Source organism: Oryctolagus cuniculus, chromosome 8 (assembly GCF_051225735.1).
Source record: "Oryctolagus cuniculus isolate XC-2025 breed Fujian yellow rabbit chromosome 8, ASM5122573v1, whole genome shotgun sequence".
NCBI classification, from domain to species: domain Eukaryota; kingdom Metazoa; phylum Chordata; class Mammalia; order Lagomorpha; family Leporidae; genus Oryctolagus; species Oryctolagus cuniculus.
The window spans coordinates 37,867,811-37,895,001 of NC_142874.1; the positions used below are offsets into that span (position 1 = coordinate 37,867,811).

The 27,191-nt window shown below is 38.8% G+C and overlaps 1 protein-coding gene and 1 pseudogene across 2 annotated transcripts; one reads left to right on the top strand and one right to left on the bottom strand.

Moving 5' to 3' along the window:
• The window catches only part of LOC138843473 (ATP-binding cassette sub-family E member 1-like), a 1,090,710-nt pseudogene that overhangs the window by 46,956 nt on the left and 1,016,563 nt on the right, over positions 1–27,191 (top strand).
• TDO2 (tryptophan 2,3-dioxygenase) lies at positions 1,930–18,624 on the bottom strand. Of its 2 annotated transcripts, XM_002716875.6 has the most exons (12): positions 18,534–18,624; positions 18,206–18,311; positions 17,190–17,280; positions 14,185–14,255; positions 12,493–12,620; positions 11,327–11,513; positions 9,293–9,400; positions 6,211–6,322; positions 4,624–4,681; positions 3,665–3,744; positions 3,081–3,171; positions 1,930–2,507 (listed from the first exon to the last, which is right to left on the bottom strand). In XM_002716875.6, the coding sequence occupies exons 1-12, from the start codon at positions 18,566–18,568 to the stop codon at positions 2,354–2,356; spliced, it is 1,221 nt and encodes a 406-aa protein (XP_002716921.2). In that variant the 5' UTR covers positions 18,569–18,624; the 3' UTR covers positions 1,930–2,353. The 2 variants fall into 2 exon arrangements, with proteins under 2 accessions (XP_002716921.2, XP_089158413.1); XM_089302287.1 differs by lacking the exon at positions 3,081–3,171.

A 27,191-nucleotide genomic window follows, 5' to 3' on the forward strand; every position in this document is an offset into this window, starting at 1 on the left:
TACACCCGTACTAACGTAAAGAACTAAGTAAAATCATATAGTCTATTGAAGGAATGATAAACTTTTACAAACAACATTTATTTCAACATACCAAGGTATTTAGTGACAGAATGTCTATAACATGTTTCCTCATTACTTTATGAGAAAAGACAACGATTGCAAAATAAGTAATTTTATTCTCATTGAGACAGGAAGCTGTGGCTTATGTTTGTTTCTGTACCAGCGCCAACAGTTAATAGATGGCAGTCAGCATTTTCCCCCAAGTTGGTTGATTGCAAAGTTAGTGCCTTTATCCACCATTTTATTTGCCTTGTTATTGTTTCTGCTTCACCACCATTGGGTACAAGGTAGACATGCACAAGCACATGCACAAACATGCAATTGTCATGTATGCAAAGGCAGTCACAGATGACTAAGATACAAACTAGACAGTGTGAGATCCTTATAAGAAAACAACTTGTGACTGATACCAAAGAGTACTTCAGTTCCATTAAGAAGCTCTGGTGGCTGGAGATAATCACTAGATCAAAGTTGATATATTTAAGATCCTGTGATAGTACTACAAACTCCCCCTCATAACAGAAAGTGAGCTAAAGGTTCTAATATCTGGGCCAACCTGGAAAAGGACGCCTGGAATTCAGGGCTGATATCAACTCTTAATATTTTTATTAGAAAATCAATATTTGGTCTCCTTTTTTTCTTTTCTGGGAAAAAGACATTCTTCTTTAAGGGTTCTTCTGCTTGTTCCTATCTCAATTCTGCCGTACATTAGAGACCGTTCTACTTCCCAGACCACAGGGTAGGGGAAGAGCACATTCACACTTCTGTGTATCCACAGGCACTAGAAGCTGGGACACAGCATGGGAAAGGGAACTGGTCTACCACAGGAAAGAATAAAGTCAAAATCTACAGAAGACATGGTATATAAGATCCTAAGTGTTCCAGGAAATCATATTCCAGAACTGGATCCAGTCTATGTACATCAAAGCTGCCCAAGGAGGAAGGAAGCAAGAGAATATCATTATATTCTTAGAAATGTATCTACAAGGTCAGCGCCGCGGCTCACTAGGCTAATCCTCCGCCTTGTGGCGCCGGCACACCGGGTTCTAGTCCCGGTTGGGGCGCTGGATTCTGTCCTGATTGCCCCTCTTCCAGTCCAGCTCTCTGCTGTGGCCCGTGAAAACAGTGGAGGATGGCCCAAGTCCTTGGGCCCTGCACCTGCATGGGAGACCAGGAGAAGCACCTGGCTCCTGGCTTCAGAGCAGCACAGCGTGCCAGCCGCAGCACGCCGGCCATGGTGGCCACTTGGGGCTGAACCAACGGAAAAAGGAAAACCTTTCTCTCTGTCTCTGTCTCTCTCTCTTTCACTGTCTCACTCTGCCTGTCCAAAAAAAAAAAAAAAAAAAAAGATATCTACAAACTATACTGAATCTGTTAAAAACTGATTAAAATTTTTTTAAAAAAGCTCTCTAGTCCCCTCTATTCTAACACTCCCCTGATTTGTGTGGGAGGGCAAGTGTTAGGCCTAGTAATGAGCTCACCCACTTGCCCCATCAGACAGTCTGACTTCAATGCCCAACTCCTGTTCCTGAATCCAGCTTCTAGCTAATGTAAACTCTTGGAGGCAGAAGCCATGGCTTGGATAACTGGGTTCCTGCCACCCACACAGTAGCCCTGGATGGTGTTGCCAGCTCCTGGCTCCAGCCCTGGCCATTGCATTTGGGGAGTGAATCAGTGGATGGGAGATACTTCTGTCTACCTATCTGTCTATATCACACCCTCTTGCCAAAAATAAATAAGTAAATTTTTAAAAATCAACAGAATTCTCTGAGCTAATACAGTCATCATCCATTCATTCATCTTTAAGCATAGATATCAATCTTTGGTCATGAAAAGCTCTAACAAATAGAAGCAATGTTTCAAAAACCATACACATCAAAAGACTAATGTTTATTTTGAAATTTTTGCTTGAATATATTTTGATACAGAATGACATTTTGTTACACACAATATCTGAAGTGGCTAGCTGACTTTACAAGCTTATAAAATATGAGCAATGAAGTGATGATCACCTTAAGAGGTTACATTAAGGTAAATATCTGGAAAGTTGAATTTTAATAGAAAAATATCCTATATACAAGGCTACAATTTAACTGAATTCAGCATCATGTTAATCTTTAGTCTTATATAAGGCATAATCACACAAGGTAATAAAATCAATTCCAAAATTGAGTCAGGACACTGATGCCAAACTTTGTTATAAATATAGTAAAATTATATACTCACAATAATTAACGTAAAATAAAATCATAGACTGAAAAATCAATCGTCCTTGTAGATTCTGCAGGTGAATTTAATCTGACTCATCACTGCTGAAGTAAGAGCTGTCACAGTATTCAGCCGTATAAAGGAATTTGTGAATGATTGGGTTCATCTTTGGTATCCAGTGCCGAGGAATCAGATATGTTGAAAGATTAAATAAATCTACAAATACCTTGTACCTGTCACTGGAAAAACACATATATATGGAAATGTGTTAATATCTTTAATATTTCCTATCCAAAAATTTTATTTCTCAGATGTTTTCCTTAAATAATTAGTATTTTATATTACATGTTATGTATCTAAGTATACATATCAGATAAATGTTGCATGAGGATTTAATAGTATTAGTATTATGATTGGTTCTTATTTTATATCAAAAGGTCATGCCCATGAAGCAGTATCATGTGTTTGATTGATCTAGTAAAGGGCAGCCCATGTTAAAAACACAGAGTCTTATTGCTATAGTATCTTCATAAAGACAGAGATGTGTTATCATTGCCTACTTTTTAAGGATGGTGAGCAAAGTAACAAACTCAGTGCATAAGGAGTTCTTAATTATTTATTGGAAAATATTTCCCAGCTGCAAAGTAGTGGCTAAGTAACAGCCATGAAGTAATTAATCAATTGAAATGCCACCTTACATTCATAGCCAATGTCTGTTAAGAGTGGCTTTAGCATTAAAATTGTGGTTTTGCCTGTTAGTTAACTATGGTATGAAGAAGAACATTGACAGAGAGGACAGCTCCCCCTCCTACCTCACGGTGGAGCGCAGGTACTGATAGCCAGAGGAGCCTCCCGTGCCAGCCTTGCTGCCCAGCATCCTGTGCACCATGCACACGTGGTTATCTAGGCAAACACACACGTTTACTCCTCAAGGCTTTGCTGCCATTAGTTTCCATAATGTTCCAAAGGGGCTGGTAATGATTATTGCTTCTGAGAAAAGACTGACAACTTATCGCTTGGCGGTCCATGCGTGAGAGCCAGGGAGACTGTTAGGTTGCCTGGCACCCTGTGCGCTTGAGTCTGCATGCATTTTACTGCACCATTTAGCAGTGTGCTCAGCACCAGGGGAAAGAGCCGACTCAGGACTTCTATGAATTTTTGCCAATTTGTCTTTAGGAGCCCTTCCCTCCACTATCAAAAATAGTAGTAACTAATGAAATTATATTTTAAAACTGCATTGGCATAAAAATGAATACGTGACTATTATATATTCAAGCATTTTCTTTGAATATTTATTTTTTCCTTCTGATTATAAAACTAAAACATTTTCCTAGAGTTTATTGGGGTAAAGAAGCAGGATAGAAGGAGAAGGAACATGGGGTGGGGGAGGACTTACACCTCCATTTGGTCATGAGTGTGTCTATATCCATGAGAAAAGTCAGCAACTGGAAAGGGACCTGGAATCTAGGTTCTTCCCTAAAGGGAAGCAGGACAACAATAAGAAATCTGTTCAGGCAAATCCAGGGTGTTAGTAAGAACATCAGTTTATAATCAATTGACCCTGGCATCAAATGTCACCTTTGCCATTCAGGAGCTACGGCAGTTTTAAATGACTCTCTTAGTCTCTCTTCATCTCAACATGGAAATAATGCTACTCATCTTGCAGTGTTTGAAGTCTAGAAAATTCCATATAATAGACATGAACGAACAAGACAGAGTTATGCCTAAGGTAGGTTCTTATTAAAAGGAAGACATATACACCAACACAAGTCAATCACTTTGAGATAAAGGTATTAAAACACAAAGAGTACTTTTTATTTCCTCTAATATACAAGAGTACTTTGAAATATCCATGGAAAAATGAAATTTAAAGATAAGTTGTCTACTTGACTTTGGTACAAAAAATTTAGAAATCCATGAAAAATGTTTTCATAATAGGCATTTTTCCATGAATATTTTAACAATCCGTTGAATACATGCATTTCAAAACTTGTTTGCACCAAAATAAATTTATCCTCTAATTCCATTTTATGTAAACTTTCTGAAGTCTGCTAACATGTCTTCTTTTTTTATTAAATCCAACTTTCTGAGTACGTTTTATACAAGGATGCATACGCTCGAGTAACTTACACGCATTCTGAGTTTAGGAAAACAGTTCAAAAATTATGCTGATGTTGACATACGTTTTTTACTTAAAAGTCCAAAACTAAAAGTATAATTGCCTAACTTTTCTCCAAAAGTCCAATTACAGTGTTAAATGATGATTGCAATTTATAAACTTTATTCTTTATAAAATACCTATATCACATCCCCTCCTCAATTGTAACTCCCTCCTCTCTTCTGACTTGTTCTTACCTGTAAAAATGTATCATCAGTGCTCCCTGAAGTGCTCTGTATGACAACCGCCTTTCACCTGCAAGATACATAGCATATTTTAATGTCACATGTATTTAGGGGAGTCATACTAAAGTGGCATCAGAACTTTAAATAATTAACAGTTTATATTTTTAGAAAGCCATGCAAGTTTGGGTTGAAATTTTTTATCCTTTAATTTAAATTTAGAAACCTATCATCTAAGATATTATTTTAAGAATGAATTTTAAAAGGCAAACCAAAAAAAAACCTGTAAATTATCTCATGTTAAGAATAGCTGATTTTGAAAAAAAATTAAATTTCAATGATGAAATATATTTCCAAGGAAAATAGTATGATCATTTACTTTTCAAAAGGTTAAATGTGATCCATTCCAAACTTCATTTGAAAGTAGTCTTCCCTAATTCACTGAAAACCACTATATTAAAGTTTAAGGAAGATCATGATTACATAAAATAGTTTCTGTTCTCTAAGTCTTTGCTCCTAGCTTCAAGAAATCAAGATCTGCCATTCTTGACAGGTGTTTTCTAGAAAACTCAGGTTAAGAGCCTTTAAGTTCATAGTATTTAATACTAATTTCATGTACTGCTGTATCCTGCACTTGTATTATAAAAATTTATTTTTACTTGTAGTCTACCTATTTCCAAAAATATTGCATCACACTTTACAATAAAACTTCTAAATCACAATTAGTACAGCAGTTTCTCGCAGGTAAAAGACTCCAGTTCAGAGGTGACGGGAGTGATCCGCCTGCTCAGTTCCTCTGGAAACGATTATACGAAAGGTCTACATGTGTGTTTCCTGGTCTGCCTGAGAAGCATTTCCTCTGCAAAGCTGTCCTCAAAGCTCAGTAGCTATTTCCTCCTTCACTGACCTCCCCCACAGTATTTGCAACAGCTTGTCTTCATTCCTGTCCCTGTTGGCCTGTGAGCTACCTGAAAAGTCATCTGTAATTTATCTTGGTATCCCTCTGGTCTGCCATACTATGGGAGTTTCTGCTGTATCTTTTTGTTGTTGTTGTTGTTGTTGTTGTTGTTGTTTGACAGGCAGAGTAGACAGTGAGAGAGAGACAGAGAGAAAGGTCTTCCTTTTGCATTTGCCGTTGGTTCACCCTCCAATGGCCGCCGCGGCCGGCGCACCCCGCTGATCCAATGGCAGGAGCCAGGTACTTATCCTGGTCTCCCATGGGGTGCAGGGCCCAAGCACTTGGGCCATCCTCCACTGCACTCCCTGGCCACAGCAGAGAGCTGGCCTGGAAGAGGGGCAACCGGGACAGAATCCGGCGCCCCGACTGGAACTAGAACCCAGGGTGCCGGCGCCGCTAGGCAGATGATTAGCCTAGTGAGCCGTGGCGCCGGCCTCTGCTATATCTTTAAAATCAACTGGACGTGGAAATCTGGTAAGACAGGATTATCAGGGATAACACGTACACCTTCTATCAGAAACATGAATATCAATTTTCATTCCGCTTCTTCTGAGTCAAGCTTGGTAGTCCTATGAAACTGTATTTTGTAAATACACACACACTCATACACTCCAGGGAAAGGATCCTGGGAATAAAATATTTACCTTTACTAAGGAGATGCTCATGGCGTTTCTCATCGAATAAGGACAGTAACACCTCTTTTTGTTTCTGAAATTCAGCCATCTGGTCGTCTTTTTCCTCCGACTCTTCCATAGCCTTAGAAAAACACCACATTAGTATTCCCACAAGAGAGAACAGATTTCTCTATTGTAGAAAGCTTGGCTCCTGAGAAATACTCTCAGGTTGCAGACACATTGTCCTTGGAGTATGTTCTATATTGTCAAATATTTTACTTTGGAAAATATGTTCTGAGAAGTGTTTTCCACACATGTACTTAGACTTATCCTTTTGTTAACTTTAAATTATTAATTAATTCCAAATATTCTCTTCATAAATATCATAGGATGTGGTCCAAGGTGAATAAAATTGGAAATAACTATGAGTGATCAATGATGATCTAAGTTTAAATGGCGATTATTTTACCTATGAGCACAGTAATTCTACTTAGGAAAGTTAAGAGGTCCTAGTCAGAATAACTCCTAAATCCATTGAAAACAAAATTTAATATTGTATTCCATAAATAAAATATGTATTTATCACCTTATTTTTATTCATTTGATATCTACAGGTGAGTTTAAGGGAAATCTTACTTTTCTGCCTACAACCCATGCTCTACCTGGAACTCAGTTAAAACTGAGGTGAATTAAACCTGACCTTGCACAGGTTGTTGTCTGATGGGGATAAGACACTGCACAGGTGATCACCCAAGCTTTAAGTTGCAACCATGCCCAGGGCTATAGAGGAGCAATGTTAGTGTTATTATAACTTAGAGTAACAAGTAATAAGGAGATGGATAAGGAAAGACCTTCCTAAAGAAGTTTTCCTAGAGCCAGAAAAATGGGAACAAGCTCAGCATTGAAGGGACTGATTATACTGGTACTATTTCAGGGCATCAAACAGACCGTTGGCTATGACTCACACTTATTTTATTTCCAGTGTGCCCCACACTTCAGCCCATGGAGCTGGGACCCCTCCCCTCCACGTGCACCTGGGGTTTGTGCATGTTTCTTCCTGGGTGGAATCAGAGGGTGATTTCCCTTTTGTGTACATATGCTTAATAAATATTATTTTAAAAACAAGAAAAAAAGAACATTTGTTTCGCAAAGAAACTTAACACACACACACACAAATCAGTAAATTGAAAGAACTAAACCCTGCTAATAAGAGACGTTCAGCATGGTTGGACCATGTGAATTCAGAAGGCCTTATAGGTCACATGAGGGATAGTCATTTTTATCCTGAGACAATGGCTTTGAGTAAAAGGGATAACGTGATGATATTTGCAGTTTAGAAAACTTACTCCAATGGCAGTGTGGGGAATTAACCAGAATGGAGCCAAACTGAGGAAGATGGAGGAACAGTTGAGAGCCTACTGCTTCAGTCCAAGTGGAAATTTATGGCACTTTGCACCTCAGTGCTGGTGGCGATTTAAAAGGAAATATTTCAGAGCCAGTCAGGATTGGGAAATTCCTCTCAAAGAACTGACTGAGGAAGAGAGCGGTACCAAGGATGACTGATAAGTGTCTGACTAAACTAGATGGTTTTGTCAGACTAGATGGTTTATAGGAGAAAAATGTATTTTAACTCAGAGAAGACCAGGTGGCACAAAAATAGATGGAAGGAGGAGCTTCCCAAGCTTGGTTTTGGTGGTGTTTTTTAGAGAATCAGGAAGATGCATTAAGTAGATTTTGACATACATGATCTGAGGGTTGGATGTTGACCTAGCTCAAGAAACCAGTGCGATGCCTGCATCCCATACTAGAGTGTCTGGGTTCGATACCTGCCTCTGACTGCTGACTCCAGCTTCCTGTTAATACAGATCCCAAAAGGCAAAAGTGATGGCTTAGGGCTCCTACCACCCACATGGGAGTCCTGGATTGAGTTCCCAGCTCATGCCTTCAGTCAGCCAAGCCCAGCATTTAGAACGTAAGCCAGAACAACAGAGCAGCACATTTTCCTTTCTTTCTCTCTCTCTCTCTCTCTTTCCCCTCATTTAAGTAAATAAATAAATTTTTAGATATATGTGATCTACAATCTAAAGCAATCTCTAAGCTAGAGATAAATTGCTGGAAATGACTGATAAATAAGTAGATATTGGAACAATAGATATAAATGAGGTTGTTTAATGAAAACTATGGAAATAGGAAAGGATCTAAGTCAGTCTACAAAGGATCTGAGACATTGCACAAATAATTGCATTTATTGATCTTGGAGAGAAATATGAGTAGTTAAAGGAGTTAGAGAAATAAGAACGAGAGCACTAGGTGCAGACACAATGTATGTAATGTACCAAATCCAGGGGGAAAGAACATTCAAGAAAGTGGTAGTTAATTTTGAATGCTGCTAGAAGGTCAGGTAAAATTAAGATTAAAGATAATGTTTGAATTTATGTACATGGAGGCTAGTGATTAATTTAATGCTGATCATACTCTTATTTTCTATTGTACCAATGATAAAAGTGAGGCAAGAGAGATTAAGTAAGATGTTTACTATCACACAGTTCCCAGTGGAGATGGAATTTTGAACCCATGCAATGCAACTTCAAAGTCCATGCTTTAACCTGACGCAGCCTCTCAAGATAAAGGATTTTAGCAACTCTTTCAAGAAATTTGGTCATGAGGGTCTTGCAACTCAAGTAAATGAGCAATCAGCAGTGTTTTTTAAGCAGGAGAAAACTGCCATGGTCTGAAAGCTGATAAATGGACCCAGGAAATACAGGAGTGAAAGGGAAGAACTCTAGCTACCTTTGATTACCTCGTCCTCTGTGTACCTAGTTCTATCTGGAACTGATCATAAAAGAGGCTTCCTATAGAAATGGAAACATCTTTGTATCATAGCTGTTGATCACAAAAATCTTGCCTGCCATGAACATCTAAATTTTGTGTAATTTTAATTGCACACAGGCAAAACTCAATCAACCACAAAATGTATTCCAAGAAGGATTTTTATGAAATAAAAAGAACATAAGAAAATGAAAGGGTAAGAGAACAGCAAGAAATTACTACAATAAAATTCATAATACTCCTTCTTTAGTAACTTTTTATAAGCTCATGTCATTATAAATACCTGAATCTTTATGAATTCTTCTTCCAGGCCTTGAACAATATTTTTTTCAAGCTTTCCCCAGAAATTAAATCCATGTGGCTCTAGACCTGGTGTTCTTTCCAGCCATGCCTTAAATAAATATTATTTTTAAATGAATATGTGAAAATTTAAAACATATAATATATTGTCAAAAATACATACTAGAAATAATAAATCATCAGTTTTGAGAAGTATGCATCACCATTCTATTTGTATTTTTTCCTTCTCTTCAATGTCTTCATTTATGAAACAGCAACTGATATATTTCATTTTCTTGATCTTTGTAACAACCATCATTAAGGCTTGCTCTTTGTTTCTTAAGAAATACATGATTACAGAAATCTTAATTTGCTTCTAAAAATCACTTAACTTATTGAAACATTATTTTAATATTGCCTTCTGATTTGTTCTCAAAATACTTTATGTGTTAACAGCTGAAGGAATGTAAAAAATATGTTTTCTAAATTCAGAGGCATGATATACTTAGCAACTTTATAATTAAACAATGATGCAATTTGTTCTAAGATCACCCGAGACTTTGTAATCTAAAGGTAAAGCTAAGAAGAATATAATTCGCAGGGATAAAAGTTTAATATGAAAAGAAAAAGGCTTTCTGAAGATATCAAGATAATACAATTTTATCTAATAATTTGCTTAAGAATAATCATTAATACTTTTGCAAGAATGTGGGCCCCTAGGACATTAGCATATGAAAAGGAAACTTCTGAAGAGCATATTCTTAGTAATTTAGTTTAAGAAAAATACTCAAGTGAAATTTTTCAGTCACATTTACATTTTAAAGAAGCAAAGCTTATTGAATGGTTAATCATACTCATTCAAAATATAAACTAAATTAATATTGTTTAACAGGGACTCCTAGAAGAATAGAATTTTTAAAATGAGATTATCCAGTTATTTAATATTAATTTAAAATTTATTATGTAAAGATTTGTGAAGGTTTCAAGAGGGTTCATTATATTTTAACAAGTTGAATTTATAGATTTGAGCATTTTTAATTAAATTATTTCTGTATTCTTTTTTTTAAAAGATTTATTTATTTATTTGAGAGTTAGAGTTATAGACAGAGAGGGAGAGACTAAGAGAAAGGTCTTCCATCTTCTGGTTCACTCCCCAGATGGCCACAACAGCTGGAGCTGAGCAGCTCTGAAACCAGGAGCCAGGAGCTTCTTCCAGGTCTCCCACATGGGGTCAGGGGCCCAAGGACTTGGGCCATCTTCCACTGCTTTCCCAGGCCATAGCAGAGAGCTGGATCGGAAGAGGAGCAACCAGGACTAGAACTGGTGCCCATTTGGGAATCCAGTGCCTCAGGCAGAGGCTTAGCCTATTACACCACAGCGCCAGCCCCTCTTTCTGTATTTGTGATGAATATAAACCATCTCTGATATAAGTCTTAAATTCTGGAAGGATAGTATCATTATATTCTTAGAATTGTGTCTCTGAACTACATGGAATGTGTTCTATTTATATTAATATCATATTAACATTAGTGCTGAAGAAAATTGTGTTGTAATAATTATCATGCATTTGGTATGACTCTGAGAATCTAATGTATTAATAAATTTCTTTTAAAAATAAAAAATAAGTTTTTTAAAACAATAAAATAAAATGCTGGGGCCAGCGTTGTGGCCCAGTGTTAAGGTTAAGCCACTGCCTGCAGCTCTGGCATCCCATGTGAACACTCCAATCCATCTCCCTGCCAATGTGGCTGGGAAAGCAGTGGGGAATGGCTAAAGTGCCTGGGTCCCCGCACCCACCCATGTCAGAGATCAGGAGCTCCTGACTGCGGGCTTCCAGCTGGTCCAGCCTCAGCTGCTGAAGCCATTTGGGAGTGAACTAGTGGATGGAAAATTTCTCTCTCCCACTTGCTCTCCCTCCCTCTTCTCTTTAACTTCGTCTTTCAGATAAATAAATAACTCTGTAAGAGTAAGTTAATATCTAGCAGAAGCTAAATTGAGGTATTGCACCAGACTTCAGAGATGGCATGTAAGCATGCACCTCCACTAGTTGCAGAAGCGTCTTCTCCTGCTCAGATTGAAGCAGCAGTGCATTGTCTTCTCCTTTGAAGTTGTCACGATAATGTCTCCTGTTGTAAGGGACTCTCATGCTCTGGAAAACACCTATCTTGTTCTCGAGGAGTCGAAATTGCAAACTCTGGAAGCCTGATGCTGGAGACAAATACTCCCTTTGCAAATCAATGGAGGAAAGAAGAGAAGAGAAAGAAAGCGTTTCGATTTGATTATAAATCACTCTAATGGTTTCTTCTATCAGTTCTACCTTCCTAGACATCACCAAGAACAGACAGCTGCAACTGCCTAGAGCTGGACCCATGGTTTGCCCTTTATTAAAATGAGGAAAATGAGCTATTTAAACATTATCACTTCTAACCATCAATTTGAAGTCAGAAACTTTGTAGACTTGTAAAATGATTATATATTCTAATATATATGATATGTATTTTAATATAAAGAATAGTATATATATTGTAGCTTATATATCATAAAATGTCCATGAGTGTACATTGGACTACTAGCATATACATATGTGTATATATAGACATATGGTTAGATACATGTAATTGTGTGTGTACATTTGTGTGTACAAAATATTTTCCTTAAAGACATGTGGATACTGGGAAATCATTCATTCCACATTGCTCAAAGATTCTTTATAAATATTACTGAATGCTTCCTACAAGTTGCATTCTTGGATATTATTATAAATCTTGCTACCTGGTATTATTATGAATGCCAATGAGATAATGTAAGTAAATGAATGGAATATGCCTAGCACAAAACGGGCAATCCAAACATGTAGTTACTACCATCCCCAAAACCAGATGCACTTTTGGCAAACATTGTATTTTTGAAAACTTAATTATTTTATTCATCATTTTCCTAAATTGCCTAAAATTCTTTATTGAGAAAAATAGGGCATACACTGATTAATTGAAATTAATAATCATACAGTTTTGTAGGTAAAAATGGCTGGCAAAATGTCTTTATAACTTTTCAAATGCTTTTGATGGGAGACCCCCAAGCCCTCATAGTGACAGTGCAGTAGGGCAGGTCCTTCACATGACACAACCCACACATCCTCCTCTTCCACCATCAGAATTAAAAGGTTAGCCCTCTGCATTTAGAAAAATTGCCACAGGCACTCACCTGAAGTCATTGAAGTCCAAGGCAGTCATTGTTTCCAGAACAGAAAACTGCTGGACCAGGAGTTTCAAGATCACAGCCACTCGCTGCATCCTGGTGACAACTTTAAGCATATTCCTTTCATCTCTGACCTAGAGTTCAGAAACAGAACACTGAGTAACCCATTCCAACTTCTGCAAAATACACAATAAACTGTAAATGACAACGCATAGATAGCTATTCATCTTGTATCTCTTTCAAGGAGGAACTTTGGAGCTGAAAATTTCCACAAATATGTTGAACTAATAATAATTCTCAACGTGTGCAAGGAATGTCAGCAAAACCAGAATCACTTTTCTATCTTGAAAATAGAAAATTAAGTGGAGGGGCTGGCACTGTGGCCTAGTGGGCTAAGCCTCCGCTTGTGTTGCTAGGAGCACTAGTTCATGTACCGTCTGCTCCACTTCCAACCCAGCTCTCTGCTGTTAGCCTGGGAAAGCAGTGGAAGGTGGCCATGTGCTTGGACCCCTGCACCCACATGGGAGACCTGGAAGAAACTCCTGGCTCCTGGCTTCAAATCAGCACAGCTCTGGCCATTGTGGCCATTTGGGGAGTGAACGAGTGGATGGAATAACTCTGACTCTCTCACTCTCTCTCTCTCACCCTCTCTGCCTTTCAAATAAATAAATCTTTAAAAAATAAAATAAAATAAATCTTAAAAAGAGAAAGAAAATTAAGTGGAAGCAAGGTAAAAGTACTTTCTGGAAAAACAACTGCCTCTGATGTCAAAACAAGTTTTCTCGTTTTGTTTCACTATAAACAAATATACCTTGGTCAAGGCAACATGGGGACTTCTGAGGATTAAGCAACACCTGGATAGATCTTCTCTTTCCTGAGGACAAAGCCATCATGGACTTAAACAGGAAATGTGTTCAACCACGTAGGAAGTGCTCTGAATGAGAGCACTTCAGAAAGTTCATGGAAAGATGGAATTAGAAATTTATTTTGGTGCAAAATCATTTGAAACCCAGGCATAGATTTTTCATGATATCCATTTTCCAGGAGCTTTTTCAAGACTCCTTGCCCCATGCACTCTTTGCCAACTATTCTTGGAGCAGGAGCTCAGGGTTGGAGGACCACGCTGGGACCAAGAAGTCTCAGGAAGAAATGCAGTGGGAGATGGGGAAGCAGAAGCGTGATTGAGCTCCCAGCACCAGCTGAAGGGCCCTCTCCTGCCCCCTCATTCCTTGTCCTTATCTTATTCTTTCCCATTTCCCTTTTCCTCATCTTTTTCCTCTTTTACTTTCTCTCCTCTTGCCTTCCCTTCCCTTTTCACTTTCTTCACTATTATTCTTGTCTTACCACAGCTGATAAACATTGGGAAACACAATGCTAGAACCTCTTAGTTAAAGGCTCTCTATTGGTTAGCTTGGTGATCAACCATCATTTGTAACACCTTTGCTTTGAGGGGGTTTGGGGAGAATTGAATTCTAAACAAAAGGCTTGAAACCAAAATTTGGAAGGAAACTTAAAGCAATGTCCAATTCTGTAGTAGCAATGGCACTGGTAAAATATGGCTGAACTCTTTGTCCAGAAAGTGTTTGTTTATTTTTTTATCAAGTAGTAATTTTACTATTTTATGTTACATTTTCCTCATTAATATTTCTGTATATTCTAAGAAATACCCAAAACCAGTATTGCAACATAACAACTTACATGACCATTCTGAAAAATCTCTCGAACAGAATCTAATTCCCAGAGGATTTGCTTAAACCAGAGTTCGTATGCTGGAATAAAAAAATCACTGTCAGTTAGAAAGATATGGGAGCCTCATTGATCACAATTATATATGGCAAACATTATTGAAAGAGAAATGAAAAGATAAATTTTAAATCATTAAATATAAACATAGTCCCATTTAAGCTAGAAATCAATATTAGTGTTAGAAAATTATAATACCCAAACTTTATCAAATGTTTCCATATGTGCAGCACAATGGTTATATGGTTTCTATTCCTTATTATTAGCAAACCTACTGTTAGGTCTTTTAGAAGTAGCTCATAATCCAGTTCTAACTTCTTGTTAGGAAGCCAGAGATATGTGGGGAAGTGGAAATGGTATTCAACTTTAATAATGACTCAAAAATTAATATTTACTGAACTATTTGAAAGATGCTGGGGTTTTAAAATCTTAAAAACATAAAGCCACATTTCTTAACATGTGCTGGTTTTTATTTTTGTTTCTTTTCTTAGTGTTGTTTTTTTTTTTATTCCATGAAGAACTTAGCAACTCATAGGCTTGGGATACACAGCAATGTGGCCACATGTTTGTGGCAGAATAATAAAGGCAAAGTTCACCTTATCCTCACAGCTAAGTCCCGGGGGCAGCTTTCTTGGCACTGAGTCAGCATCACCAGTATATCTCCTTTTAGGATAACCATCTGAGTCCTCAGCTATTTGTTGAATCATAAATTCAGCCAAAATAATTTTACTCAAAGATTGTTATCCTATTAGCTTGTCTTTTCCATAAGGGTTAGTTTCTAAGCCCTTAGTCTCTAGACTTTGTCACATTCAACTATTTTTCCTCAATATTTAACCAAGTGTTAAAATAAACACTGGAGGGGCCGCAGTGCCAGCATCCCATAGGTGCCAGTTCTAGTCCCAGCTGCTCCTCTTTTGATTCAGCTCTCTGCTATGGCCTGGGAAAGCAGTAGAAGATGGCCCAAGCAGGTGGGCCCCTGCACCCACATGGGAGACCCAGAACAAGCTCCTGGTTCCTGGCGTCAGATCGGCTCAGCTCCAGCCATTGCAGCCATCTGGGGAGCAACCAGTGGATAGAAGACCTCTCTCTGTCTCCTCCTCTCGCTGTGACTCTACCTCTCAAATAAATAAAAATAAAAACTTTTAAAAAATAAATGAAAAAAATACTGGATGGTTGGTTTATGAATAAATGAATGTAGCCAGTGTAACAATTGAATAAAATGACAAACAACTGAAAATCTCTAGTGCATCCTTTTTGGTTGTATTGTATGGACAGAAGTTATATTTCTGACATATTTAATGGAATCTAATTATAATTTTTAATTTTGTTTTAGGAGTTTTTTAGACAGACAGAAAACCAGATCTGTGTTGATCAGTTTGTGTCTCTCTCTTGTCAGATTTAAGCTCGTGGGCTAGTCCCATGACTCACCGCTTATATGATGACTGAAGAATGAAAGGAAAGGGAGCCTATCAAATTATGACAGCTGCTGCTTGTTGCATGCTTATTAAGTGCTATCCCTTGGGCTCAGTACTTAATGCACTTTGTCTCCTATGCTCTTCCTAGGATCTCTGTGAGAGAGAAGATGTCCTAATTCTCCCAGCCTTACAGTTGTGAAAACAAAGATCCTGAGACCTAAGCAACTTGACCAAGGTCACGCTTCTTAGTCATGATAGAAACTGGGTTCCATGCTCTGCTCAAACTCCATGTTTGTGCCACTAAGCCATGACTCCTCTCCTATTGGCTTTGCATTGGCATAAGAGGCCCGTAAGATATATAAACACAACAGCAGGAGAAGTAACACTTAAGCCAGCTGTTCTCCATCCTTAATTGCTTTAATGGGAGGAGTCTGTTGGTTGAGCCAGTCAGTGAGCGCCCATTTGAGGAAAGAACAGAAGGAAGTGGGAGGGAAGGGAAACATGAGAAAACACGCAGCCCTGACAGCAGGAGGTACTGGGCCCCGGATGAGACAGAGGACGGTGTTACAGCCCAGACAACCTTAAAGAAAATATTCTCGACATTTGGGAATGACATACCTCTTTGGGATACATATTCATGAAAATCTGCACACAATTTCAGAGTTTATGGTGCTTCTAAACTCTTAAAGCTTGGGCTCCTAGATTGAAATCCACTGCCCAGAGGTGAGAAATCTGAATAGACTACACATATATTTTAGAAAAGATTTATATTTTTGTTTAATAGCAGGTTTTTGTTTTTTGTTTTTTTGTTGATGTTGTTGTTGTTGTTTTGTTTTTTCAGACAGGCAGAGTTAGACAGTGAGAGGGAGAGACAGAGAGAAAGGTCTTCCTTCCGTTGGTTCGTCCCCCAAATGGCCACCACTGCCGGCGCACTGCACCGATCCGAAGCCAGGAGCCAGGTGCTTCCTCCTGGTCTCCCATGCGGGTGCAGGGCCCAAGCACTTGGGCCATCCTCCACTGCACTCCCTGGCCACAGCAGAGAGCTGGGCTGGAAGAAGAGCAACCGGGACAGAATCCGGCGCCCCATCCAGGACTAGAACCTGGAGTACCAGTGTCGCAGGCAGAGGATTAGCCTAGTAAGCCGCGGCGCCAGCCTGACAGCAGGTTTTTATGTAAATACACATAAGTTGAATAGTTTATTCCCTCAAAACAACTTTTCTTAATGTTCCAAGTGGAGAAATAGTAACATCTTAGCTTGTAAATTCTTTGTGAAATTCCAGGACTGAAATGTCTCCTTTGAATTAGACAAAGCAGGAGTCCTACTTGACCCAACTAACAGTGAAACAACATAAAAACCCTGTTAAAATCCCAACAATGTGTCTTATGAGAACATATCTAGGGGAAAATTGTCTCAAGCATTTCAAAAAAAAAAGACAATCCCTTGATCTTTCATCAGCTTATCGTTAAGAGATCTGATCTTCCCTCATTATTCTTGATTTATGCCTATGGGATTGTTAATGCTGAGTCAACATGCGACTTACTTACCTTGATGAGTGATAATAAAAAGGTGTTCATCATGGATTTTATTTCCTTTTATTTCACTTTGAAGTTCTTGTGCATTCAAAATTTTTTCCAACTTAAAGTGAAAAACAGAAAGATTTTGATATTTCAGAATGTGGTTTTTCACAACTTTAATAACAATTGAAAGACTATTGGAAATGGTTTCTTAGAGTCCCAAATTCACAACAAACAGATCTATTTTCCTTTAAATAATGAAATGAGTCTCATGAGACAGGAAGAGTTGAATTGATGATTTTTATCGGTATCCAAAAATGTCTGTTAGGATTTTATCATAACAAAAGCTATTACACTCAAAGGGAAGTGATATGCTTTCTATCTCATGCAATAAATATGATGAAAACTTGAAAACAGGTTAGTTGTGTATCTGCCATTCTTTTATTCACCTAAAGTCTGTTTTTAAAGATCTTTATCAGTGAAAGTATCAAGGCTTCTACTTTTCTTCTTTAAAGAGGTAGAAGACAAACAGGTTAAAACAGCCTAGAATGATCTCCAAATATCTCATTTGTTAACATGCTTCTTTTATTGACTAATGATCTCCAAAAACAAAAACAGAAAACAAACAAAAACCTCTCAGGGTGCCTTTAACATTTGTATTTTACTACAAGAGACTTTTAAAGATAATGTTTTGGAGACACACTTGCAGTTTTCTAGGCTAAGGTTTATTGACCCTGACATATTTATTTAAGTTATGTAATGCCTGCCAGCTATGTACACTGTGTCTTATCATTTATACCCCTATGCCCTGGTTCTCAATTCTCTACTTTCACTGTTCCTCTATTAAAGAGGCGAATTTTCACCTGTGAGGCTCTTGAATTGTTCTCACAGAAGTTTAAAAAGGATAAACTTGTATGAATAGGGATATACTCAGGTAAGGAAAATTGTTGATTACTGGCAGGGGGTATGGGAACATGGAAAAGTCATTTAGCAGAATTTGGTGCCTAACAGTGGAGGCCAAGCCCTGTGGGGACCCTGCCCCTTACCTGCAAGTAGCTCCCATAGATGAGTCCTCCTTTGCTCGCTCTGTTCACACCGGTCTGTGATTTGTCTTCTTCCCTGCTTTCTACAGATAAGTTTTTAAAAGCGTATCTGTTGTTTTAATAAATGAGGAGAAAAGAAAAATAGAGTTTGAGAAAGCATACAACTAATAATATGAGCAATTAAAATTCACTTGCTGTTAATTTCGCTTAGATTATTCAACAAGGGAATAAAGGTTTCTGTTCCCAATGATCTTTATATTCAGAAATTTAAATGCTTATATGTGGTGTTCCCAGTCATGTAAACCTACTTAGGAGAGAGGCAAATACTCACCCAAAGTTGTTTCCTAAATATGGGCACCCACTCATGGCGAGGAGGCTCTATCTGCGCACCAGAGTTTGGACTCTAGGTGGGAAGTACCTCTGACTTCTTGTTCTACAGCTGCCTTTTATAGACCCTGTTTACCCTGCACTAGCCAATCAGCTCTCTTCTTGTTCTCTTAGGTTTTCATTTCAGTTGGTTCAGAACTGAGTCTCTGTACATTTGCGAATCCTTGAATCATTTGACTTACCAAGCTCTGCTTTTAAAAAAAAAAAAAAAAAAAAAAAAGATTTGTGTGTTTATTTGAAAGGCAGAGTTACAGAGAGATCTTCCATCTGCTGGTTCACTTGCCAATTGGCCGCAATAGCCAAAACGGGGCCAGGCCAAAGCCAGGAGCCAGGAGTCAGGAGCTTCATCCAGCTCTCCCATGTGGGTGCAGGGACCCAAGTACTTGGGCCATCCCACACTGCCTTCCCAGGTGAATTGCCAGGGAGCTGGAACAAAAGTGGTGCAGCCATGACTTGGACCCGGCCATATGGAATGCTGGCAGTGCAGGCAGCAGATTAATCTGCATTTTCACAGAGCTGCCCTGCCTCGACCACCGAGTTCTGCTAGTATATCCAAAGTAATGAAAGTCAAATAAATCAATAGAGGTGAAGTTTTAAAAGTACCGTTCATTATTCAACTCCAAGAAAACACATGGCGTAGAATCAGGATATGTGAGATGACAAACTTGTAGAAAACCAATGTTCTCTCAGATTCAGATATTCCTACAACTTCTAAGGTAGAAACAAAACTGGATATGTCTAAGGAAAGAAATTCAGAGACCAGGTGCTTGCTCAAAGTGCTCTTTCGTCTCATCATTGGAAATATTCTGATCCAAATCCTATGTCATGAACAACAGGTGAGCTTCCAACACATTGCAGTGGAATTCAAGTGGGCATTACTTTGCTGTTCACCTGTGGCAAATCAATGACAGAGCAGTCATCCATCCACTTTGGGGTATAGTGTTGATAGAGAATTTTTAAATAATAACAATTTTAAATGTCAGCAATAAAACAGTCTTCCTTAAAATGGTATTTTTTTGCTTACAGGCTATACAATAGCTTTAAGGAGCTATTGGGTCAGGACAGAAGCTCCATTACCCTGTCGTTAATATACCTCTCCTACTCATTCATAAATACATGTAGAAACCGCATCACCCATTTATCTCACTCTCTAGAATCACGATGTTTGTTGAATTTATGAAAGAAATTAGAACCAAAAGGTTCATCTCAGATCTTGGCCATACTACTCATCTTTTGATATGAGAAAAATTGATTTAATGTCTGCACATATCAACTTCTTCTCCAAAATAAGGATAATAAAATGGATTGCAAATTTGAAGATTGTAATACCTTGAAAATAATTTTATTGCTATATCAAAAATGATGATGTTTAGTGAAGTTTTCCAGAAGTTTAAACAACATGAAAGTGCTATCATAACAGGGCCATCAAAAAAGGAGGTACCTTTCTCTGAAGGGAGGAGAGAACTTCCACTTTGACTATGACCCTGTCGGAATAAGATCGAAGTCGGCGAATTCAAAAGGCTTCCATAGCCTTGGCAACTCATGACTAGAGCCTAGGGAGATTACTGACGCCATAAACGAGAGTGTCAAATTGTTAAGTCAACAACAGGAGTCACTGTGTACTTACTCCTCATGTGGGATCTGTCCTTATTGTGTTGTCCAATGTGAAGTAATGCTATAACTAGTACTGAAACAGTATTTTACACTTTGTGTTTCTGTGTGGGTGCAAACTGATGAAATCTTTACTTAATATATACTAAATCGATCTTCTGTATATAAAGATAATTGAAAATGAATCTTGATGTGAATGGAAGGGGAGAGGGAGTGGCACATGGGAGGGGTGCGAGTGGGAGGGAAGTTATAGGGGGGAAGCCATTGTAATCCATAAACTGTACTTTGGAAATTTATATTTACTTAATAAAAGTTAAATAATAATAATAATAATAAAGTGTTATCATAAAACCCAGGGAAAACTGTCAACAAGTAACATTTGCTCAGTAGTCATTACTTGGAGATAAACCCAAGGAAAACAGAAAAGAAACTCTTAAGACATTGGTTTTCAAGGAATGGGAGCTTTCACTGATAATCATGGGTTACTTACAGTACTGTTTCTTTTCTCTGTGTAGCTTTAGGATGACGGGCTTCCTAAGGGTGAAAAAACTCCCAGATGTGGCATAAAGAGAGGAAGGAGGCCGGCGCCGCAGCTCACTAGGCTAATCCTCCGCCTTGTGGCGCCACCGGCACACCGGGTTCTAGTCCTGGTCGGGGCGCCGGATTCTGTCCTGGTTACCCCTCTTCCAGGCCAGCTCTCTGCTGTGGCCCGGGAGTGCAGTGGAGGATGGCCCAAGTGCTTGGGCCCTGCACCCCATAGGAGACCAGGAGAAGCACCTGGCTCCTGCCATCGTATCAGCGCGGTGCACAGGCCGCAGCGCGCCGGTGGCGGCCATTGGAGGGTGAACCAACGGCAAAGGAAGACCTTTCTCTCTGTCTCTCTCTCTCTCACTGTCCACTCTACCTGTCAAAAAATAAATAAAAATAAAAAAATTTAAAAAAAATAAAAAAAAAGAGAGGAAGGAGCCTTGTAAACAGGGAAATGGCATGTCTCCCAGGAGGAACCCAGAGGATCTTTCTCACCCTAGGCTTCAGAATGTGGTATTTGTGAGAAACGCCTACAAATGAACTTTTTAATTTCATTTGTATTGAAAACCATGGATATTAGAAAAATAACTCCGTTGAGATTTCCAATATAAATTGTAGCAAACTCCTTCTATTTGCTATTGACAGTGTAATTTTTATTAAAACACTAATAAATTTCTAACACTCATTTTTCCCAAGTTCAATATGATGTATTACTATGTAAAATTTGTCAATAAATTTTACCTTTTAGGGGCTGGTGCTGTGGCGCAGCAGGTTAACGTCCTGGCCTGAAGCACCAGCATCCCATGTGGATGCCGGTTCGAGACCCAGCTGCTCCATTTTCTGTCCAGCTTTCTGCTGTGGCCTGGGAAAGCAGTAGAAGATGGCCCAAGTCCTTGGGGCCCTGCATCCACGTGGGAGACACAGAGGAAGCTCCTGGCTCCTGGCTCCTGGCTTCGGATTGGCGCAGCCCCAGCTGTTGCAGTCAATTGGGGAGTGAACCATCGGTTGGAAGACCTCCCTCTCTCTCTCTCTCTCTTTCTCTCTCTCTGCCTCTCTCTCTCTGTGTAACTCTGACTTTCAAGTAAATAAATAAATCTTTAAAAAAATTATACCTTTTATACCTTCCAGTATATAATTTAATAGAATTTTTAAAATTAATATACTATTTTTATTTTTATTTTTATTCATTTATTTTTTTTTGACAGGCAGAGTGGACAGTGAGAGAGACAGAGAGAAAGGTCTTCCTTTGCCGTTGGTTCACCCTCCAATATACTATTTTTAAATGAGAAGTGGTTTCAAATAATTAATGTAGCATGATTTTATAAAAATAAAATTTACAATGCCATAGTGTTTTATATACTTTTTAAAGTACTAAGAAACACATTTATTATCAAGTACTGTAATGAATAGCTCAGTTCTGAAAAAACGATGTTTTGAGAGGAAAGGAATGGAAATTGTAAGCTATTGACAGATGAAGGGGCAGCAGGCTTCTGAGTCAAGAACTGCTGCTGTCCTGCTGGGTGTGGGTTTTTGGGGTTTTAAAGGAGGCTAGGAGGAAGCAGAAGGGGGTTGGGGTGGGGGGAGTCAAGCTGCATGTTGGCCTCCAGCCAGATGAGAAGGGCTGGTTGGAATCACAGTGGTTACCTGCTCGGTTACTCATGACAGAGTTCCTGGTTGGTCACTACAGAGCTTTCTGCCCTGAGCCTGGAACCCTCCTGCCCAGACCTGGAGTTTCTCTACATGAAGCCCTTCAAGACAATCCCAGCCATCAAGGTGTTACATGACTACAACATTGTAGGCCCAGCTATTCCATTACCTGAATTCAGCATCTTAAGCTAAAGTAGAAAGACTAGGAGACTGGGGCCTGATGGTAGCACTAAAGGCACTATTTAGGGGCTCAACTTCACTACATGAAGACAAGAAAATGATGTATAAGTTTAGGTACGATTGCTATAAAATGCAGTTAGAATCAGATGAAATTAATGTTTTATTGGTTAGAATAGTTGAATATTGTGCGGGCCAGCCGCACCAGTTGAACGGAACCTAAAGGAGGGAGAGGGACTGAAAAGAGGGACAAGAGATCGCAGAGAATGGAGCCAAGACAACAAGGCAGATCAAGGCTCCTTCATTCCAACGTCTCAGTGGTATTTATACATAGCCAACACAAAGAAGCACAAAAGATAACACATACATAAGCAACTTATCGGGGCCTCCAGTGGCCCAGATAATTTTAACAGAGCGTTCTTGGTTATCATCCTCCTTCAGGATGTCATCCTCCTTCAGGATGGGAGTATGTGACTTTCTTATCTCAAGAACTCCACAAGCCAAGACTGGCCTTGATTTGTCCAAAGGCTGCCTACAAATATCAGCAATTTTATTTGGTTCATCTCATCATTATTAAAGTCATACTAAATACTTAACACTAAAAACACTACAGACTCTAGTAAGTAAGGAAAGTTTGTAAACCACTCAGGTAAGTCTTTTATTTGAAAATGGGAAAGGCATATTCTGATGCTACTATGATAAACTTTTCTGTTTAGATAGCTAACAAAACTATGTAATTTATTACATGCAGAGAATCCATGATTTTGTATTTTGAAACAGATTGTGTAATTTCAGATCTCGTTCCCCCTTGGTTTGCACCTAAATCCTGGCAATAAGTTCAGAATATGGGAGCTATCTCCATATGCCTCTACCTACTGGACTTTTCTTCATTCTCTTTCACGTATCTCAAAAGTGTTGCTGCTGGATACTTTCCATGATATCCTCAGGAAGAGCGATTTCATCCTCCTCAGTGCTCAACAAACTTTGTTCTTCTTTAAGTTCTTTGTACTTACCTCACGTTCACATTTTTAGGTTTTATGCCTGACTTTCTCTCTGGCTTATATTTCTTCTGAGTTACCACTGTGTGTTACTTCTCTTTGAACTTTCTGCACCCAACATATTCAGGCAAATAAGAACACGAGTATTGCTCAACAAAATTGAATCTCATCTTTCTATCCCCCTTGTTTCAATCTGTCAAAGGTGAATTCAAATGATTTGTTATCCCACAGAGAAAGTAGCATAGTAATAAAAAAGAAGTAGCATATTAATAATGGCTCAGTTTGAGGGTGAGGGAAACAGAAATTTTATCTTTCAGCCGATGAAGAGGTAGCAGACATCTACATCTCAAGAACTACTGCCTTTCTGAATAATGGTGCTTTGGGGCTTTTAAGGAGGTTACACAGAGGATGAGCTGGTCTGCTGAAATAATGAAGGAGCCATAAGCCTCTGGTGTAACTGTGATGACCAGGCCCTAAAACTCAGCACTAGATTGATGACAACACCTTCCTTCTCTATCGTGTCATGGTGATCCTTGAAGTCCACAGCTGGTGAGAGTAGACCTAGCCTGACCGGGTTGTCTCGCACTGGTTGTCTGAACAAGAAGTTGAGGCAAGGAACAAGGCAATGTGCACCTTAGGACATACGCAAGAGGGAGGCCAGCGGTCCAGCCCTGCAGTGTCAACAAGATGCTCTATGCGAGCTGCCTGCCCCACATCACCTGCTTGGAATCTCATCTCGAAGAACAGAGTAATTGTTCTTTGCATTGAATTCCCTTAATTCTGTTAGTCAAAATTGTATGTTTATGTTATTTTATACCTGGTTACAATAGTATGAGGGTAGTTCAAATTGTTCATGGAAAATTGAATTAAAAGATATTTATTTTGACGTAAATTTTTAAGTCCATGCTTATGATGGGTCTTTTGAAAGCTCATAAAAACATATATTATGAAAAGCTATGCATACATTTCAAAATTTTTATAACAAAATAAAACATACTTTAATCCACTTTTTTTTTTTTTTTTGACAGGTAGAGTGGACAGTGAGAGAGAGACAGAGAGAAAGGTCTTCCTTTTTCCGTTGGTTCACCCCACCATGGCCGCTCCTGCCAGCGCACTGCACTGATCCGAAGCCAGGAGCCAGGTGCTTCTCCTGGTCTCCCATGCGGGTGCAAGACCCAAGCACTTGGGCCATCCTCCACTGTATTCCCGGCCACAGCAGAGAGCTGGACTGAAAGAGGAGCAACCGGGACAGAATCTGGTACCCCGACCAGGACTAGAACCCAGGGTGCTGGTGCCGCAGGCGGAGGATTAGCCTATTGAGCCACAGCGCCGGCCCTTTAATTCCACTTTTATCAAACTCTTTTAACTTCCCTAATGTCTGGAATGTGAGAAGGAATCAACATGGGTAAACCATGAAGAAGATCAGGGACCTTTGCTGTAAAATTAGGAATCATTGTGTGTCATGGGTTATTCTGATTTAAGCATGTATCTATGCACACAGGCATGTCAGTAAGGCAACAACTTTTCAACACCTTGTCAGTAAATTGTTTGGGTAGGATTAACTTCTGTGCATTTTGAATTCTCAGCCCAAGATTAAATTTATCACTCCCAAATAATTGAGCAATATTCATAGTTTTATCTGTACAAATGAGTTAAGAATATTTAACAATGAGAAAAGAAGTATGATTTTGAAATGCATACAACATGTCCGATGTTGTGCTAGGGAGGGTCCACGTGCTTATGCATGTAGCTCTCTTAGAAGTGGCTTTACCAAGATTGTGTGTGCTGGCCATTGACCATACAGAATATAAACTAAGGACTTTCACTCCAAAGTCTTTGCTCTTTCTTCTACTCTTTGCTCTTTTATTATAAGGCTACATTATAATTACAATTTTTAGACTTTAATATCATACATGTTTGGCTTATCTTCTTTATCAACAATAAATACTCATGTTTTTGCACCGCTATAAACTAGGAATACCTTTATCTCCTGCAATAAATAAATTAATTTTATAGCAATTACTGATTAATTTAATTTCAAATGTTGTTTTATCACATGGACAGAATTGCAATGTGCAGAATCAGACCCATATGGCAAATGTACTAATGTCTACAGAAAGTGAGACATCTTGAAAGAGTAAGCTTACAGGCTCTGAATTTGCTTTAAAGCTTGTCAAAAAAAAAAAAAAAAAAAGCTTGCAACTCTTGAAACAGCCAAATTGGAGAAAAAACACCCAAGATTAATAGGATAAAATATCAGTATGTCATCTAAACATTCATATCTCTCATATAGTAACAAGTGAAATGGTTGGTACATATTATTTATTTTATATATTCTTAAGTATTTTAAATACAGTGTGTTAGAAAAGCCCATCATCTATCTAAAAATGGGGTCCTTTAAAATAATGTACCAAACTACAAATAATCTCTTGTTGATCTGTGTTACACCAACTGTAAGTCTATTTAAATGTGCACTAACAGCATCCATTCACTCAGTATATTGAATATGCAGACTGGGCAACAAGCAGTGTTCTGGATCCTACAGTAAAAATGATGAGCAGAACAAAAAAAATCCATTCATTTATGAAGCTAAGACCCTGAAGAAGAGGGCAATTACAATACAAATTAGAACAGATGAAAATAAAATGGTGATTTTAGAATAAAATTATGGCCATGAGTAAAATAAAAGAGTTTTAAGACAATAATAAGGAGTGAGGATGACAAGGAAAAGTCCCTCTGAGAGGGAGACACAAACTGAGCCCAAATGATGTGGAGGAGTCAGCCAGGCACAGATCCGGAAGAAACGCTCGCATCTAAGGACAACTGCAACATGTTCAGAACTTGATTTCACTAGCAACTTTATAAAAATATACAAATAAAACTGTATAGTCAATACATTTAAATTCACAGTCTAATGTTCTGAAATGGTGAGGCCAGCCCCAGTGTGACTGTGGTTTGTGTGTGTGTGTGCATGTGTGTGTTTAAGATTTATTTTATTTATTTGAAAAACAGGGTGAGAGAGAGAGGGAACAGAGAAAGAGAGAGAGAGAGAAATCTCCCAATGACTGGTTCACTCCCCAGATGGCCAGCCTGAAGTCAGGAGCCTGGAACTCCATGTGGGTCTTCATGCGGCTGGCAGGGGTCTACATACCCGGGTCATTATTCTCTGCTTCCCCAGGTTCCTCAGCGAGGAACTGGTTTGGGAGCAGAGCAGCAGGGACTTGAACTGGCACTCTGATATGCAATGCCAATGTCACAGGTGGCAGCTTAACCCACTGTGCCACAATGACAATGCCCTCTCCCATCTGGTGTGACTGTTTATACTTGTTGCAACAGAGGTTTTCCCGGATTGTGTTGAACTTTAATGCTATGAGTGTATCACGCATCAACTCTCCCAGTTCTTCCGTGTACTCGTCCACTTGAAAACCATCTGCTTCAGGAGAACATGGAGATGACATCCAGCCTTTGCTTGGTGTGAAGTCACATATCTGTTAAGTTCATCTGTGTTCTTTTGTCATTAGTCTACAACAGTTACAGATGTACTCGTCATGACATGAATATAAACACAAGAACAGGAAATCTTCAAAAATTATGAAAATGTGACAACACTATTCAGAGATTTCAAACAATTTTGCATCAAA

Coding starts and splice junctions, on each gene's coding strand:
- TDO2 (XM_002716875.6), bottom strand. CDS start 18,568: ATGAGTGGGTGCCCATATTTAGGAAACAACTTTGG. Junction 18,312..18,533: donor TATTTAGGAAACAACTTTGG/GTGAGTATTTGC, acceptor TTAAAACAACAG/ATACGCTTTTAAAAACTTAT. Junction 4,682..6,210: donor TGAGCATCTCCTTAGTAAAG/GTAAATATTTTA, acceptor TGTATCTTGCAG/GTGAAAGGCGGTTGTCATAC.